Genomic DNA, 17,844 nt, shown 5'->3' on the forward strand with positions numbered 1-17,844 from the left:
AAACACCACGCGGCGGGTCGACGATTGGTTTGACGATGACGGGTGGTTGCGTGGGGCGATTTGGGAGGAAACCAACACCACAGCTTATTGAGTGCTACCAGCCACTCACCTCTAGCTACCTAGGCTTGCAAACGAATAGGTGAGTGCCGGGCCTCGAGGTCGAGTCTTCGGGTAGGCACTTGACCCCATCGAGGTCCTTTCTTGTAGCTCACCGTTGTGGAAAGATGCCATTCCACTCTGTATTTTTTCCACACAATCTTCACTTCAGCACCACTTGCCATTGAGAAACATTTACCGCTACATCTTAATAGAATCACCCCACAGTACTAGAACAAGACATTACCCGCGCAGAACCCTACAAAGGACTTGTCGTCGTTGATGAAAGGGGCGGGCTGAATCATGAAATTGGGTGCCGAAGATGAGCATCTGCTCTGTATTTGGGAGTGTACATACGATATTTGATACATATACTCCACAGCCGTTCAGCTCAAGGGTTATCGAGCGGCTGCTGAGCAGCCTCGGCTGCGGGAGCTGGTGTCGCAGGCAGGATCGTTTCTGCTGCCACCTTCCTCCGTGGTCTCTTCAACTGCTCCAAAGTCACTCCGTCCAGCTTGGTGATGCCAACCACCGGCGGCTCGCCCTTCTTGACAAACTCCCATTGACCTTGAAGAATAAATTAGCTTCATACACATGCACCAATGAATGCGCATTACTTACCAGGGAGCTTGTTGCCGGCCAATCTGAAAGCATCCCGAGCGACCTGTTCGTGAAGCATTCCCTTCAGCTCCAACACGATCTGGTTGACTGCAACCCTCGCAGCCCAATGGTCAAAGCCACCCTTTCCTTTACCCATACGCATCTACCGCCGCAGTTAGCGAACCAGTCCGCTGTCCCCCCTTCGAGCCCTGCTGGGGGAACCTACCTCGTTACCGCTGGTGAAAACACCAATGTTGCAGCACACTCTCTTGTACAGACGGTACTTCTCTCCACGCAAGCGCAGCTTGATCGCATCCTCGGCAATCTTGAGCTGTTTCGCGCTTATCCTCCGTTGGTGGTCGACCATGCGCAGGCCGTAATCGCCCCAAGCAACCGTGGTTCCCTTGACAGATCCACCCGTGGCCACGCGGGCCCGCCCCTTCATCATCTTCTGCGTCCGCTTGATGTTCGGCTCGAGCCAGTTGCCGGCGCGGGAGGCCGTGACGGAGAACAGCCTGACATTGCTGGGGGTCTTTCGCTGGGGCTGGGGTTGGGACGACGCAATTGCCAGGGCGGCGGCCGGGCCCAGGGAGGGCCACACTGTGGAGGGGGATGCCGATATGGAAAGGCCCTTCAATGCGCCTGCGAGGCTCAGGGTGTTGTTGGGCCTCATCTTGGCGAAGTCTGCGTCGTGGGCTGACTGTAGAAGGTCCAATGTTCGTGGTCGCAATTCCACGAGATTTTGAGCATCAAATCGCCGTTGAAATCTGATTGGTTAGGTACGTACCGATTCGCTCAATCGGCTTCCCGGCCCCGCTTCCAATTGAAGCTCGGTCACATCAATTGGAAGCTGGAGCTTGCCAGGCCTGGGCCAGACCAGGGGCCGTGCGACGTGCCTGCTTCCTGCCTGCCTGCCTGCGCCCGCCTGCGCCCGCCTGCCTAGGCGATTTATGGGGCCAACACGCTTGGATGGAATTCCATTAAAGAGACGCGCCTTCATGACGCGCTCGGTGGCTTTGTACCTTAAATCCAGCGTCAAGAATTAACCACCCTCGTGCACATTTGCTGGCCATTCGGTCTACACCACTTCATTTTCGTTCTTTCCTCCGTCATCGCAAGGATTGCTGCACACAAGAGCTTGAAAGACAGGCGAGAATGTCTGACATTCGCTCTTTCTTCGGCCCCAAGGGTGGCGCTGCTCCGAAGCCTGCCGCAAAACCTGCCCCAAAGAAGGCCGAGGAGGATACCTCGAAACGACGAGGCAGTGAGTTTGCTCAAGTCTTTACGAAGACACATTTCTAATTTGTTTCACAGAGGCCCGCAAGGTAGTTGACGAAGACAGTGACGATGAAGTGGCTCCAGAGTAAGCCTGCTCAACTGGCCTACGCATCATAGCAAAACTGATATATGTACAACAGGCCCAAGAAGCCCGTCACTCGGTCTACACCGAAGAAGAAGACAGCGTGAGTCCTCGGCCCATCTTGTCCCGGCGAAAGAACATATCTGATATCATTACAGCGAAAAGGTAGTCAAGGGGACCGAGACCACAGCCAGCGAGTACTTTGCCTCTAGCAAGTCCAAACCCAAGCCTGCCGCCAAGGCCGAGGCAAAACCCGTCCCCGAGGTGAAAACAGAGGTTCGAGCGAGCCCAAGGAACAAGAAGCCGGCTGTCAAGGAGGCGCCTGCACCAGCCAAAAAGACACGCGGTGCAACCTTCAAGCGATACGACATGGACGACGAAGAGGACGCTTTCATGGACGATGATGACGGTGAAGGTGGAGACGACATCTTCGCAGCTGACGCCAAGAGCCGCAACAAGAGGAAGAACGACGACTATGTTGAGGAAGAGAGCGAGGAAGAGTTTCTTCCTAAATCAAAACGACTTGCATCCCGTACCAAGCGTGAAGCAGACGACGAAGATGACAAACCCATCGTCACCAAATCTACAAAGGCAGCCACCACTAGCAAGAAGAGAAAGACGCCCGAGGCAGAATCCGACGAGGAAGATGATGAGCCTGCTTCCAAGAAGAAGCCGGCCCCGAAAAAACCGAGAGCGCCCAGAGCTAAGAAGGAAGCCGAACCCGAAGACTCAAGCATACAAGCCATCCTTGATGATATTCCCACCGTCCGGGCACCGTCACCACCCCCACAGGATCCGAATGTCAAATTCGATTGGAGAAAAGGTCAAGCCGGTTCAGGCCCTCCCCCTAATCCCACTGACGATTTACCCGAGGGAGAAGAAGATTGCCTCACGGGGTTGAATTTCGTATTCACTGGCCAATTGACTGGCATCGCTCGCGAGGAAGCTCAAGAGTTGGTGAAGCGCTACGGCGGCAAGGTCACAGGCCAACCAAGCAGCAAGACCAGCTACGTCGTGCTTGGTGCCGACGCAGGTCCAAGCAAGCTTGCCAAGATCAAGGCCAACAACATCAAGACGATTGATGAGAATGGCCTTTTCGAGTTGATCCGTCGCTTGCCCGCTGGTGGTGGCACGGGCAAGGGCGCAGAAAAAGTGCGAGAGAAGCGTCAGAAAGAGGAAGAAAAAGTCAAGCAACAGGCAGCCGAGATGGAACGTGAGGAGAAGGCGCGTAAGCTCGAGGCAGAGAAGGCCCGCAAGCTGGCAGCTGCTCGTGGTGTGACAGGCCCAGCTCCTGCAGCTGCTCCCCCATCCGCTCAGCTCTGGACTTCGAAATATGCGCCGACACAGCCTCAACACATCTGCGGAAACAAAGCAGCCGTAGAAAAGATTCAGAAGTGGTTGAGAGATTGGGCCAAGTCACGCAAGTACGACTTCCAGAAGCGAGGCGCAGATGGCCTGGGAGGATATCGTGCTGTGATTCTGTCTGGCCCCCCAGGCATCGGCAAAACCACGGCAGCCCACCTTGCAGCCAAGTTAGAAGGTTTCGATGTTCTGGAACAGAACGCGAGTGACACCAGAAGCAAGAAGCTCGTCGAGTCAGGGGTCAGCGAGGTCATGAACAACACTTCACTATCGGGATATTTTGCTGGTGATGGCAAGAAGGTCGACAAACAAAAGAAGAATATCGTGTTGGTCATGGATGAGGTCGATGGTATGTCGGCAGGTGACCGTGGTGGCGTTGGTGCTCTCGCCAAATTCTGCAAGAAGACCGAGGTGCCGATGATTCTGATCTGCAATGAGCGAAGACTGCCCAAGATGAAACCATTCGACTTCGTTGCCCTCGACATCCCGTTCCGTAGACCTACGATTGAACAGATTCGGTCGCGGATGATGACCGTCAGCCACCGGGAAGGCTTGAAATTGACGCCACAAGTCCTGGACGCACTCATTGAAGGCAGTAACAGGGATATCCGGCAGATCATCAACATGATGTCCACGATTAAGCTGGATCAAACTTCGATGGATTTCGACCAGAGCAAAGACATGTCGAAGGCTTGGGAGAAATCCGTCATCCTGAAGCCCTGGGACATCTGCCAGAAGATGCTTGGAGGGGGGCTCTTCTCACCAGCAAGCAAAGCAACCCTCAATGACAAGATCCAGCTTTACTTCAACGACCATGAGTTTAGCTATCTGATGATCCAAGAGAACTACCTCCGTGCGAAGCCTGCTGCGCTGGGCGGCGGTCACAAGCGAGAGCAGGATTTGAAGGCCTTGGAGCTCATGGATAAAGCCGCCGAAAGTATCAGCGACGGTGACTTGGTCGATCGCATGATCCATGGGCCACAACAGCACTGGAGTCTGATGCCCACCCACGCCGTTTTCAGTACAGTGCGCCCTGCGAGCTTCGTCGCTGGGTCACTCATGGGCTCTACATTCACCTCGTGGCTTGGGAACAATAGCAAGTACGGAAAGCTTGGCCGATACACTCGTGAGATTCATTCGCACATGCGTCTTCGATCCTCGGGAGATGCCAACGAGGTTCGACAACAATATCTTCCTGTCCTGTGGACGCAGCTTGTCAACCGCCTTCAAGTCGAAGGAAAGGAGGCCGCTGATGAGGTGATTGACCTTATGGACAGCTACTTCCTCACTAGGGAAGATTTCGATTCCATCAAGGAGCTCGGTGTTGGTCCTCAGGATGAAAAGGATGTTAACATTGACACACAGGCCAAGTCTGCGTTCACTCGACTGTAAGTGATATCTCGAACGATTTATACGAACTTTGCACTGACTCTTATTCCAGATACAACTCAAGGTCGCATCCAGTCCCCTTCATGAAAGCCAGTAGTGTGGCTGAACCGAAGAAGGTGGCCAAGGAAGTACCAGACCTGGAAGAAGCTATCGAAGAGGAAGATGAAGGAGACGCAGCCGAACCGGCCGAAGCTAACGATGACGATGGCGACATCACGAAGGACAAATATATCAAACAACCCAAGGCGAAGCCCAAGCGCGCTCCCAAGAAAGCAGCCAAAGCCGCAAAGGACGACGAAGATGACGACGAGGATGTGAAGCCAGCAAAAGGGAAGGGTAGAGCCAAGGCTGGTGCCTCCAGAAGCAAGGCGAAGAAATAAGACGTCATTATGAGACGGTTTGGCATTTAGCTTTGTAAGATCAAGATGTCGCGCTGTATTCCTAGTTCAAGCCCCAATACGGGCCATGTTACTGTGAGATGGCATGAGAAAGGGGCAAAGACCCCCGAGTCTGGCCAGACTTCATAATGAATTGCCGACTACAGCATCTATCTGTTAGAGAATTGAAACCAAGTTACACTGTTATCAGTATGTGTTCTCATACAATATTTCTTCGCACTTGTCGAATATGCAATGATGTAGTAGTAATACCTCACGATAACCAATCAGATCATGACAACACCTGCTACGCCCCCCAGAACGTCACAGGTGTCCGCATTAGCAGTTCTTTGAGACGTCGTCCAGGAGGTTCGGGAGTTTTGGCTCAAGATCTTGAGCAATTTTTTGCAAGGGAAGTCACAATGGAATAGGCCCACTCTCAGAGTGTACCTGCTGTGCAGGGATAGGAAGGAGCGTGCCTTCCTTCCTGTTGACAGTTGCCAGGGAAGAACAACAACTTGAGTCTAAATTGACTCCCGAGACTTTGAAGCATGTCAAAACTCATCCTTCTGTCTGTCTCTTGGACTTGCACAATATCGTCAACATCTAGGCGCCGGCGCCGACGCAGGAAAACTGCATGTGCCTGGCCCCTATCTGTCATGGCTGAGCCCCTGGATTTTGATGAATTCGTGCTGTCTGCTCCACCAGACGGATTGTCGCTGTCTGTGTCTTCTCACATCTTCCTTGCTGACCAATTCGATCCCCAACTCGATCTAATGGGCGTTTATGATAATGTAGAGTCAGGGCAGTTACGGATTCTTCCTTCTACGGTACACTTACAGATGGGCATTCGTGTGGATGGTGCAGCACTGGTCGCGTCTGATGCAAGCGATGGGTTCCTCGAGTTTCTTATCGAGTCCATATGCCAATCCCCTGTCAGCTGATCCTAGCGTCCCTCTTTGTTTCTGTGCGGTCCCTTTTTACTGACCAAATGCAGTTGTGGCCGTCTCTTGGGCTGTCGGTAATGTGTACAGAGATCACCTATGAGACCAACGGCGGCGATGAACCAAACATTTATCTTGAAGTGGACCATCCTGACAAGGCGGCCTCGCTGATTTCACCCCCTGAAGCAGTTACCACTTCCATTGAGGGGCTTTTCTGCCGATTTGACTACCGCACCATCGTTCGTGGTCGTCGGCATCATCAACCCCATATACATTCTCAGCAGAATCCGGAAAGGGTTGGGGAAAACAGAGCTCTCGGCCAACCACAGTCCATGCCTGATCAGTCAAACGATTCTGACGGCGACAGAATGCAAACCGATGACATGCTTGATACTCGGGATGGAATCGATGAAACGTGCTGCCGCCGCCGTACATGTACTGCCCAGTTGACGGTTGCAGCACTGTACAGGATGATAGGGATCAAACCCAGATTCTCGGGCATACAAGGAATTACCCCAATACCGCCAACTCTTCTCGATATAGCCCCAGCAATGTGGAACGCACATTATATGGAGGTCAGTCAACTGCTGTCAATACCAGGCAGTTACATACTCACCTGTGATATAGTTGACTCGGCATCATGCCCGGCAGTTGCCTCTGATTGCCAATATCATTCAAAACGCCGGCACATGGCGGCGAACCCTACAAGACAAGATTTCAAACCTTCTCAGCGAACATGATGGAGAGCCTCCTATCGCCGATGATGAGCAAGATCCAAACAGACAACATAACCCGTTGCACCAACACCTCTGGACACTGCTGAGATCGAACTTGATGAACAAGATCAATATCCAATCGGCTGCGAAAAAGGCACACGGCATCCTAGGAGCTACTCCAGGCGATGCAGAGACCCGGCACTTTTCAAGTGATGCGTTTCCCATATCGCCAGGGGACGAAGGGGGCGAATTGTTCGATTATGATGATGATTGGGAGCAAGACGAAAGCCAGATACCCGCGTACTGGGCTACGCAACTTGAAAACGACATGAGCGATTACGAAACCACGGATCCAAAGAGCACATGAATGCGAATTTACTCAAGAGGATGTCATTGTTCATGGGATGGAAAATGAAGCCCTGTTTTCAGTTTCACATGGTCCCCGCGACGATTGGGCCTACGATGGTATCAATCCGGAGCACACCTCTGCAAGGAACAGTTCTACACTCAAGACCCTTTCAACTGAGGCCAGGAAGTATATAAGTAGGGTTATACTGGTTCATATTGAGAATCTCATATATACGAGAAGTTTTGTGACGTATTATAAGTACCAGAAGCGGCCCGCCAGCAAAGCCGCTTCAAACGGCCAGGAAACCCGTTTGACAAGCCAAATCCCCAACTTCCGCAGCTCAGGCAATGAGCCTCGTCATCCACCACATCGGCCAAATATAGGGAAAAGCCCAACTGTCTGAAATGTGTTGGCCATGGCGTGTAATTGAGAGGCATCCCCCGGAGGAATGCTCGAATGGCTCGCTGGGTTGAGAGAAGTCCAAATCGCACCGCGCTACGATCCCGTCTAGCGCTGAGAAAAGCAAAACCGAAATTGGGAAGCTTCTATTTCTTGGCTGGGCCCTTCTTTTTGTCGGTCTTCTTCTTCATTTGTTCTGGCTTCAGTGTCGCATGGTGAATGTACCAGAGGAGAGTGCATTCGAGGATGATGGCAACGAGGGCGATCAACAGGATTGTGAACAGGATGGGTTGATCGTTCAAGACAGCAACGGCTTCTGGCGTGGCGCCGATCTTGAGGAACCAGTCGAATTGTCCGGGAGCCATGGTTGGTGATGGTATATTAGGTGCGGGTGCGGATTGGGTGCGACGTTCCTGACGTGTGCCTAGCGAGTGGAAAGAAATGGGTATCAAGGCGACGAAGGGCTCGAACAGGTTGAAGAGAAAGGACGGTAACTCGAAAATGAACGAATATAGTGCACCAGTCACAAGCGAAAAGAAGATAAGTAGGTTTACGGGCGAAGAAACAATATGAGAGGGAGGAAGGTGGGAAAAAGTATGGCACTTGCAGGCCCTTGAATACCTAAGAAAGCCAGCGGGAACATCAGACTTGAGGCTCCCGCATCAGAAACGGCAAGCCAGGGACAACTAAGCCTGGTTCGGTGTCAGGGCGACAAATCGTGGGCCACGATCCCGGCGGAACTCCTGTTTCAAGACTGCGGCAGAGTTGAGTGCAACTGCGCGGTGCTGCTGATTGGCTGGGCCTGTCCAAGTAATGGTTCGACGAACCGGCGCATAGTGGGCTCGCACACAGACACAGACAGACACACAAGATGAGCCGCCCGCCATCCCGGGTGGAGGCAACGCCATGGATGACGCCTCAGAAGCCTGCAGATGATGGCAATGAATGGATTGATGCGCGGTAATGTCTGCTAGATAGGATGCAAAGGTCCAACTGCCTAATTGGCGCATTGGTCTTCCTACTGACATGCACTCCAAATGCTTAAAGTCAAGGTCGGGGATGGACGGACGGCCCTTGTCGAAGAACCTCTGTTCAATTGAGTTAGGCTTTTAGCGGCATCAACTGCCCAGCCAATACGGTAACAGCAGCTATCCTAGAACGGCCCAGGCCCCAACAGAGACGCCGTTAGTGATTAACCTAGGTACCTCCTCGATCCCGCCCGTCTCAATTGGAGACACCTTTTTCGGCGGAACAGTATATCCGCTAGCTACTGCTACTCCAAAAAATTGTCGAGGCCCGTTTAATGGAGCTGCCATCACCCACGCGAGCGACGCACGCTGCCACACCCCTCCGATAAGCCATTGAAACGCATCCGGGGCGTCTTGTATTGCTTCACACAGACGATGCGATGAGTGTGGCACGCCCAGCAAGATGTCTGCTTTCGAAGCGCTTTGCCGCTGCGCTCAAGCCGGCAACCCCCACATGTAATGCCGCTTTCCACAGCTCGGCGCATTTGGAGGCCCGGAAAAAGCAGAGGTTCAAGAGCATACGAGCTGAAGAGATGGGCTTGACGTCGCCCGAGAAGGTCCAAAAATACACCGAGGAAAACTTCCAGCCGTACACCCCCGAGGAGATTGAGGTCCTGAAGAAGCACTACTCTTCCGAGCAGATGGAAGCGCTCCAGGCCGGTGAGGCTGCCATTGATCCCAAGGATCTGACGATACAAGGCCGTCTCCGAAGAGACCCCTACCAAATACCCTACCTCGACGATTTCAGCCGCTTGGCCCCCGTAGTCGACAAGCGCCCCAAAAGCACAGCCCGCCGGATTTCTCCAAGATACGGTGGCTGACCGAGGATGAGTTTGTGAACGACATCGCCAAGTTCGCCAAGGAAGTCGACGCCCCTCAGGCGAAGATTTGGATGGAACAAAGCTGAACGACCCGACTCTCAGCGAGGAACAGAAGGACTGGGTCAAGGGTCAGTTGGCTAAAGTGACGGCTCAGGCTGATAGGGCGAAGAGCCTTGAGGGGAAAAGTGGCGACGCCGAAGGTCTCGACTTGATGTTCGAGCGCTCCATGCTGAACGACGACAATGCGCCTTCGGACACCTCTGTCGCACCCAGCTTGGGCAAGGACATTCCCGGCATATCGGGCATCTACCAGAACCCCATTGATCCTGAGGACCAGGGTCTTGACGATGAGGGTATCTACCAGGATCTGAAGAGGCGAACTGGTCTATCAGTCAGGGAGATGATGGAGCTTACTGTCAAGATCCTGGTAGTACGTCTGGTTCACAACCAGACCCGTTTGGGAAAGATCCGAAGCGTTTGGGTCCTGGCCATTGCCGGTAACGGAAACGGACGTCTGGGTATTGGTGAAGCCAAGTCGGTAGAGAACGGCGCTGCGGTGCAGAAGGCGAAACTGCTCGCCATCCGGAACATGAAGCCGGTCCCCAGGTACGAGGAACGTACGATATATGGTTCCGTATCGGCCAAGTTCGGAGGCACCATCGTCAAGCTGGATGCCCGCCCTCCTGGTAAGACTCAACTCCTCACTGTATCCATGTGTGCCTACTAACATTTCTTTCAAGGATTCGGTCTTCGCGCCTCCGCTCGATTCTTCGAGATGTTCCGCGCCTGTGGCATTCACGATATCGCTGCCAAGATGCCCCGGTCGAGAAGGCCGATGAACGCGGTCAAGGCTTGCTTCGAGGCTCTGACAAACCAGAAAGACCCCAACGAGATTGCCATTGGACGTGGCAAGAAGCTGGTCGATGTACGCAAAGTGTACTTTGGTGGCAATGTGTTATAAGCAATCTAGACATAGCCGGTGTCGAAGATGTACAATTGTATCAATACTGTAGACAAAGACCACATATACACAACCTGCCCCACAGCCTCGAGACGGATGGGCGGGTTAAATTTGTTAACACCATCATTGCCGGGCATAGCCCTGGCTATACGTGCTCTCCTTCCATGACTGACATGCTTTTGTATTCTGTATAAGGGCATCATCCTATGGGGTATCTTACGCCATCCAGGCGCATTTCATTGTATTCATGATCTCGTACCCATTCCATCGTGATTTCTACCTGTATAGGTTTCGTACATCTATCGAACGCCAATAGAGTGTTCGAGAGTCCCCCTCGTGCCTGACAGCAGGCGAGAATAAATCTTGTTGGCCTTGCTGTCGCGCAATCTGGGACAGGGCGCAAGATGACCTGCATACCATGAAAAGGCGCAAATGCAGGCTTCCTCAACGGTCGACATCTCTTCGACACCCCTTTCGTCCCTTTCCCACCGGGTACATCGTATGTGTGTTGAGTATAGTAGCAGTGCTGACATCAGTGCTGGCAGGCGTTGCCCTGCTGCTGGTCCCAGCCGATCTCCTGCTGCAGTACGATGCTGTAGACGCTGGCCTTGAGCAGGGTGAACACCAGACTGGTCTTGCGCTCGAGCTCGCGGAGCCCGTCGAGGATCTCGGTCGTGGGCTGCGAGGCCATGGTGTCAAGAACGGTCGCGAGCTGGTTGCGGGTGTGGAGTTAGCTAGTTGCAGAAATATGAAAAACCGCGCTTCACTGCCCTATGCAGTTGGTTGTCGGCAGGTTGCAGGGTAGGTAGGTAGGTAGGTAGGTAGGTAGGTAGGTAGGTAGGTAGGTAGGTGGTAACACACGTTCTTCATGTTCTCGGCCAGGCGCTCGTACTCCTCGAGCACCTCCTGCTCGAGGGGCGAGAGCTCCGGCGGCGCAAGGAGCGGGTTCGTGGTCGACGCGTCCATTCTTTTCGGGGGTTAGGGCCGGCTCGCTGATGACATGGGGGTGGGATAGCAAGCAGTCGTCAATTTGCTGAAATTCGCGATCTGCCGGTTACTGGCTGGTAGTGGGGGACGCGCATCAGAGGTGCAGGTTGATGGGTGATGGGTGATTTAACCTTGGGAGGTGGCATCCCGCATCCCCACTTTGGCGACAGGTACTTAGGTACATCCAATGTGTAAGTGATGGACACTGCCTGTTTGCGGTGAACATAGCTTCGTTATGATATTCGTTTGTTATCGTCAAATTGAACTGGATTAAATGGACTTTGTACGTCCAAGTGCTCGAGGATCAGCAGAATTCATAACAATGTGCAAATTCTCAAAGCAATAGGCAGGTTTAGATGCGGGCGTCCCACCCCCTCCTTGACAGCCACCATCCAATGTTTGCTCACAACTCCTATCAATAAAGCTCCTCACGCGAAGCTTCCCTACACCAGGCAAAACTTAATATGCTTTCTTTTCCCTCGTTGTTTCTGATTTCTATCAAACAAAACTCAATCCACTTTCTTAACTGGGGTACAGCTACCTGTGTCAAGGCTCATTCGGAATCTTGACCAACCCAGGTACGCCAGTCCAAGGCCAGGCCGCTGTTTAAGTTGCTCGGTCTTGGTGTACATTTTGCCCTCATACATTTTCTTTTTTACTTTCACCTCTGCCATAACCCATCACGTGTAGTTAGTTGCTACGCACAACGTCACCACCACCATGTCCTCGGCAGCCCCCGTGTCGAGAGATGGCTTCGTCTTCGCCAACGGCGACCTGTACGCCGAGGCATCGGCCACAACCGCCACCGCCGCGCCACCGTAACCGAGCTGAAGACGCACTTCAAGTCGGGCAGCGAGAAGGACCACCCGGCGCACTGGTTCGAGGCCCAGCTCCTCCACTACGGCCTGCCGCCCTCCAAGACCAAGGCCGTGGCCCGCATGCGGCTGTTTGACGCTGTCAACGGCGGCGGCATGAGAGTGCCGGCTCACGTGTCCAAGCTGGAAGGCGAGCTCAAGAAGGAATGGACCAAGCTCGACCGCGAGGCTAAGAAGACGCTCACCAAGGGCAGTGGTGCTGCTACTACTACCACCACTTCTGGCAACACAGCCGGAAAGAAGACGGGAACGAAGAGAAAGGCGGAGGAGAACGTGGATGTTACGGTCAATGTTGCCGGTATCAACATCACCGTCTCCAAGGGTACTGCTACGACCTCGACAACTGCTCAGAATGCAGCCAAGAAGGCCAAGACCACCGCTACCGCTCCAAAGTCCGTTACCCCCTCAAAGCCTGCCAAGGGAAAGGCATCATCATCCAAGCCCAAGACTGCCGCGCCGAAGCCGCAGCCCGCTCCGAAGCCCAGACCTACTCAGGCGCCCAAGCAGGACCCAGCACCTACGGGCCGTACGAAGCAGACTGCCCGCAAGGTTGCTTATCATCCTGTCAGCGCATTGAGTGGTGGAATGAGTGGTGACCATCGCAGCGAACCTGTGCGTCGTAGACAAACTGCTACCAAAAGAGCCTATCAGCCTGTCAGCGCTCTGGGTCACGAATACCACAACGGTCATGCGGGTGGATATGATGAGCCGCCTCCGCCTTACACCGAGTATGCCAGCTCCGATTATTCGAGCCCTCGAAACAATAGACCCGGATACTCCAGCTCTGATCAATCCAGTTCTCGATACTCCAGTTCTGAGCGCTCAAGCTCCGACAGCAGCAGTCCGGTGCGCCTGGAATCTTTAGGTTTGCTCAATGGCCACTATGATATCTCGTCCCCCTGTGTCTCCGGAGAGTGGCCGTTCCATGGTGAAGAGTTCGAGCTTGTGCTCACCCTCGCCGGCAGCAACCTCTGGGGCCACTTCGACCTTGGCGTGGTCGAGGGTGTGTTCTTCCTCGACCAACGCCCCTGGCAGTCTTCGCATGAGGAGTTGTCATTCATATGGCGCGGCCGGGAACATGAGGGCCCCATCATCTATGGAAATTCCAATCGTGGCTGGATCAAGTTCTTGGGTGGCGGTCGTGTCGAGGGATACATCGACTGGCAGGGGATCAAGTTCTACGGCAACCGCCTCCCGGGCCAGTCGACCACGAGCGAGATCAGCCCTCGAGAGATGGAGCGCGAGTTTGAGGGTTACAGTGAAGCCGAGTACGACAGGGAGAGCCGGGCTCGATGGCACTAATGTGTATTTGGTTTGCCTGTTGTCCAGCGCGGCGTTATTGGCTTGTACAGAGGGGAGTTGGTATGAATTGGGCCATCTCCTTGCATATGCGTTGAGGGTAACAACACGCACTGATATGAGGGAGGTTTGGCTTGTACACTGAAGACCACCGGAACGACCCTCGTGGAGTCTATTGAGATATGGTTCGCTGCACATGCAGATACCTAGTTAAGTATGCGGTTGTATTCTAGCAATGAGCATGGAAGCCTAGGGCTTTGCCTCCTCGGGGTCCATTTTTGGGGGTCATAGAACCTAGCTTGCTTTATCATGCCAACAGCAGGTAACCCAGTATATTGCAGTAGACGCTGAGCATAACTTGGAACGTCTTTTCTCATGAACTGAGCAGTGATGTTCAAGTCCCATTCTACTGGGGACTGATACTTGGGGGTGTTATGTGCGTGTTTATAGCGGCAATGACAAGCTATACAGGAATCTAAGCTGGCTTAAATGCGTGTTCTATTCCTTTTATCATGCTCTATAGCTCCGAGCTGGTCAGGAGTACTCAGCTAAGTCGTGTTCGGGGCGTTCGGGGTGGTTGCGGAGGCTGTGCTGGAATTCCCGGAGCGGCGCAGCGGTCCCGTAAAGGGCCTGGGTCAGGATGGATTTCGTTCTCGTTTCGTTTCTCTGTGAGTCCCGGATCTTAATCTCGTTCTCGTCCCGTTCTTTGTCCCTTTTTGTACTCAGCAACGGCAAGGCAATGCTTCTTAGGCGAGACACCCGGGCGTTGGAAATGCGACATGCTGACCTTTGCTTTCAAGGTAGAATATTTGTCCACGCTGGCTCGCTGTTACGACAATGAGGCTTTCCTGTTATCTTAGTATCTATTCCGTCCTCAGGCTGTCAGTGAATAAATTGCAATATCCGCTGCCTACAGGTATGCTCGCTATCAGACCAGAGGAAATTTATCAAAAATGTGAATGCAGTGCTGTATCTGCCCGGCTGCCCGGCTGCCCTGGCCGCCTTTGCTCTTTCGTCCCTTCAATATGATGGTGGAATAACTTTCTAGCCCGGACTTTGTGAATGAAGGTCAAGTGATAAGGATGTATCGTCCAATAATATTTGTGCGGCCAGATTCCGGTTATATTCACCACAAGGACGTCTGTCGACGATATCAGGCACCACCAAATCCGTGACTGGGTGACTTACAAGTAGGGCATTGCCTATCACGTCTCAGGGGGACAATCGGTACCTGCCTCAGGCATATCAAAATATTTTCCTTATACGCCGCTCCTGCCTTTTTGGTTATTACCCAAGCTACGGCTCGGCGACAGAAGAAAAAAAGGCGCGCTTGACCGAACGCTCACCATCGGCGAGTTCACATTCAAGTGCATTGCCAAAATTGGTGGCCACAACTTGGAACCTCCTCACCTTGGACTCTGCTTTCGCCCTTCTATTCAGTTTTGCCATTGAGCCATATACGACATTACCACACATTCAACAGACGGCAAGCGGTAACATTTGCCTACTGTTCCCCGTCGCGCGCGCAAACACAGGCTTGCTGCCGACTCGAACCAAGCCTGATCTTCCTCACCTCTTCTCCCCTTCCTCATTCCGGAAATTTTCTCGTGTCTTGCACAAACGTCAAGAGGTTTTCTACAGTCTGGAAGAACATCAAGCATCCCAATCGCACATTTCCAGGCATCGGAACCGTGCAGTACACAGGCTTTGCTGGCAACCACGGTCGCGCTTACCTTCCCCTTCGCGACCTCCTCCTTCTGTCAACTCGTTATCGCCACGTGAAAGAGGAATTGCTTCACTGCTCTCTTGAAGCACCACCTATTGTATTGGTACCCTCAGCCCTCCTCGTCGACGCCTGCCACTTTGCAACGTCGTCGCTAACTCTGCATCGCCCAGATCCGTGCGACACCCCTCCCTTAACCCGTACCTAATCGTCGCTTTGGCGACCCCTTTACAGGACTTGATCTTTCGCGACAGTCAATTCGAACCAAAGGTTCAGCTCAGTGCGACAATTCCTTCTTGGAAGAAACGGCCCCGCTCGCCTTGTCGCGGTATACTCCGTCGCAACACCAGCAACATATCTCCAGCACTGCGCGACACCGACTCTTCTCGGCTCTTTGGCGTCGATATACGTCGATAACACTTATACCGAGATCGCACTCGGCTAAAGCCAAGTTTCCACGTCCTCTGTGCGGTCGGATCTGCATTGTTGAAGTCGGTTCCATACAGGCCGGCAACAGAAACCATTGGGCTAGCTTTTGGCAACCCTATACGCATACCAACGCTGAGAGCATCTACTCGTCTGTGGCCATCAGCACTATACGACGTCTCTACCTTTGCGAATCCAGCACTTCACTGACGTTGGTTCTGGCTATCTGCTGTGGTACCTGACGTCTACCTCCTGATATCGTCGACGCCTACAAGATTCTTGACATCGACAACCCTAACCCTCGTGTCAACTTTCTCCACAATGGCTGTCATTGACGGGGTTCCGGGCATTGAGGTCACGATCTGGATCGGCGGTAGACCTGCTTTCGAGTATGGCGACCCTGATCACAGCCGTAAGCCTGATGACGCTGGCACCAAGGTTTCCAGCAAATACATCGAGAGCCGCAGAGGCGAAGGTTTCTCCATCCATGTCCGAGTCAACCCGACTTATAACCATCAGCAGCCCGCTCCACACACATTGAACCTCGCCGCATACATCGATGGACAATGGGTCCGTGGTGAGCTGTGCCGGGAGGGCAGCCTCAGCAATGGCCCATTCGTGGCCATCATCAAGGAGAGGCTGACCAAATCCCGCAGTGGCACTACCGTCAAGCAACCTTTCAAGTTTGCTGGACTTGCAACCAGTAAGTTTTGATCTTTGACAAGTTGAAATACTTCACTTCCGATACCGTTATATTTTGCTCGTTCCTCCCTTTCACCCCTACGCACATGATTCTACACTCCTATTCCATATTTTACAGACCGATGTCACACGAAGGACTACCACCCTTGATTCCTTCCTGTCGCTGGGTTTTCATACCGCCACTGTGAAAATGTTTACCTGTCGTTTCTAACAAATACCCAGTTGATGACACCAGCAGCTGGCGCGTGGAGAATGAGCGAGAGCAGGTTCGCGAGTTGGGTACCATTGAGCTTCGAGTGATTCGGGTTCAGGAGCTAGGAGACAGCACCTTCAAGCCCATCACCAAGACCTCAGGCCTTGTTGAGGTTGCCGAGAAGTCACTGAAAGGTCGAGCCATTTCACATGGAACTCAATTCGGTGATGATGCGCAGTAAGCCCCATTGTCGATTCCTTTACCAAACTTTTCCCATGCAAGATATCATGGGAACTTCCCAGTCCCAACATACTGACAATATAGAAGGTCGTCTGCTGAGGCCAACATCTTGCCCGCATACCGCGACATCAGGCGCCTGGCCGGTGACACCGGAGCTCTCGCCATCTACCGGTTCACATACCGTTCGAGAGGTCCGTACAGTCGTTCCTTGGACAGATATCCTGTGTGCAATTTGCTGACATTTTACCTACCAGAGGGCTTGTGCCAGGAGGCCATCATCACAAGAGAGCAAAGTGAGGCTCTCAGCCAAGCCGAGCCCCCTCACCGGGGCGAGGCCCCCAACCAGGCGTCTCCCGCTGCTGCTGCCGCCGCTCGCAGCCGATCTGAGAGACTTCAGGAGGAAATGCGGCGACAGGCTGTTCAACGCCTGAGAAGTCTCGGGGTCGAGACCGTAAGTAGAACTGTACACTTGCAAGTCTTTAGGCACATAACTGACTTAATATAGGATAGGTTCAGAGGCCATCGGGAGCGTGCCCGCACCCGGGGCAACCACGGCCATCACGGCCAAGGTGGCCAGGGGCAGCAACGTCGCCCCAAGGAGGAGCCCATCAAGAAGGAGCCTCCTAAGAAGGAGGAGGGCTCGCCCATCTCGGGTGAGTCCAAGAAGCGCAAGGTCGAAGAGGTCGATTTGACCTCTGACTAAGGTTTTTACAGTTCTTTTTTCGAATAATTAAAAGAAGAATTGCAACCGATTTGGTCCCTGGGGGAGGGGGCAGGGGGCTTGGTACCAGCCTCTAGATAGACGATGGATTGTTAATAAAAAATCATGAGATAAACTCGGTCGTGCCTTACTTATTATTACCAATGTGCTATCGCCAATCTAATGCCAATTTACCAAAAACGGAACTTGAGCTTTACTAGAGGCTTCCGTGGCATCGTCAAGAATTATACTATGCTACAAGCCGTATGCCGCATGGGAGCTAATTGTCAGCAGAAT

General features: G+C 53.1%; 8 protein-coding genes across 8 annotated transcripts; 5 read left to right on the forward strand and 3 right to left on the reverse strand.

The window, feature by feature from the left end:
* Positions 1 to 487: 487 nt before the first annotated feature.
* Positions 488 to 1,369, reverse strand: PG986_009088 (mitochondrial 54S ribosomal protein uL16m; the record flags this gene model as incomplete). Its single annotated transcript, XM_066845310.1, has 3 exons — positions 488 to 663; positions 718 to 859; positions 923 to 1,369. The coding sequence occupies 3 exons, from the start codon at positions 1,367 to 1,369 to the stop codon at positions 488 to 490; spliced, it is 765 nt and encodes a 254-aa protein (XP_066697708.1).
* Positions 1,370 to 1,851: 482 nt separating this feature from the next.
* Positions 1,852 to 5,187, forward strand: PG986_009089 (ATPase family associated with various cellular activities (AAA) domain-containing protein; the record flags this gene model as incomplete). The annotated part of the gene is made up of 4 exons (XM_066845311.1): positions 1,852 to 1,960; positions 2,011 to 2,059; positions 2,215 to 4,806; positions 4,860 to 5,187. The coding sequence occupies 4 exons, from the start codon at positions 1,852 to 1,854 to the stop codon at positions 5,185 to 5,187; spliced, it is 3,078 nt and encodes a 1,025-aa protein (XP_066697709.1).
* Positions 5,188 to 5,843: 656 nt separating this feature from the next.
* Positions 5,844 to 7,211, forward strand: PG986_009090 (uncharacterized protein; the record flags this gene model as incomplete). Its single annotated transcript, XM_066845312.1, has 4 exons — positions 5,844 to 5,978; positions 6,027 to 6,119; positions 6,182 to 6,703; positions 6,756 to 7,211. 4 exons carry the CDS (start codon positions 5,844 to 5,846, stop codon positions 7,209 to 7,211), a joined length of 1,206 nt encoding a protein of 401 aa, XP_066697710.1.
* Positions 7,212 to 7,738: 527 nt separating this feature from the next.
* PG986_009091 (uncharacterized protein) lies at positions 7,739 to 7,957 on the reverse strand (the record flags this gene model as incomplete). Its single annotated transcript, XM_066845313.1, has 1 exon — positions 7,739 to 7,957. The coding sequence occupies one exon, from the start codon at positions 7,955 to 7,957 to the stop codon at positions 7,739 to 7,741; it is 219 nt and encodes a 72-aa protein (XP_066697711.1).
* Positions 7,958 to 9,000: 1,043 nt separating this feature from the next.
* PG986_009092 (mitochondrial 37S ribosomal protein uS5m) lies at positions 9,001 to 10,402 on the forward strand (the record flags this gene model as incomplete). Its single annotated transcript, XM_066845314.1, has 3 exons — positions 9,001 to 9,433; positions 9,501 to 10,127; positions 10,182 to 10,402. 3 exons carry the CDS (start codon positions 9,001 to 9,003, stop codon positions 10,400 to 10,402), a joined length of 1,281 nt encoding a protein of 426 aa, XP_066697712.1.
* Positions 10,403 to 10,934: 532 nt separating this feature from the next.
* PG986_009093 (dash complex subunit dad3) lies at positions 10,935 to 11,368 on the reverse strand (the record flags this gene model as incomplete). Its single annotated transcript, XM_066845315.1, has 2 exons — positions 10,935 to 11,114; positions 11,264 to 11,368. The coding sequence occupies 2 exons, from the start codon at positions 11,366 to 11,368 to the stop codon at positions 10,935 to 10,937; spliced, it is 285 nt and encodes a 94-aa protein (XP_066697713.1).
* Positions 11,369 to 12,109: 741 nt separating this feature from the next.
* PG986_009094 (uncharacterized protein) lies at positions 12,110 to 13,566 on the forward strand (the record flags this gene model as incomplete). The annotated part of the gene is made up of 2 exons (XM_066845316.1): positions 12,110 to 12,207; positions 12,243 to 13,566. The coding sequence occupies 2 exons, from the start codon at positions 12,110 to 12,112 to the stop codon at positions 13,564 to 13,566; spliced, it is 1,422 nt and encodes a 473-aa protein (XP_066697714.1).
* Positions 13,567 to 16,033: 2,467 nt separating this feature from the next.
* PG986_009095 (uncharacterized protein) lies at positions 16,034 to 17,550 on the forward strand (the record flags this gene model as incomplete). Its single annotated transcript, XM_066845317.1, has 5 exons — positions 16,034 to 16,415; positions 16,637 to 16,844; positions 16,935 to 17,038; positions 17,102 to 17,298; positions 17,353 to 17,550. The coding sequence occupies 5 exons, from the start codon at positions 16,034 to 16,036 to the stop codon at positions 17,548 to 17,550; spliced, it is 1,089 nt and encodes a 362-aa protein (XP_066697715.1).
* Positions 17,551 to 17,844: the final 294 nt, after the last annotated feature.

The sequence above is a fragment of the Apiospora aurea genome (genome assembly GCF_038362705.1).
Source record: "Apiospora aurea strain CBS 24483 chromosome Unknown utg000006l_segment0_segment0, whole genome shotgun sequence".
Taxonomy (NCBI): Eukaryota; Fungi; Ascomycota; class Sordariomycetes; order Amphisphaeriales; family Apiosporaceae; genus Apiospora; species Apiospora aurea.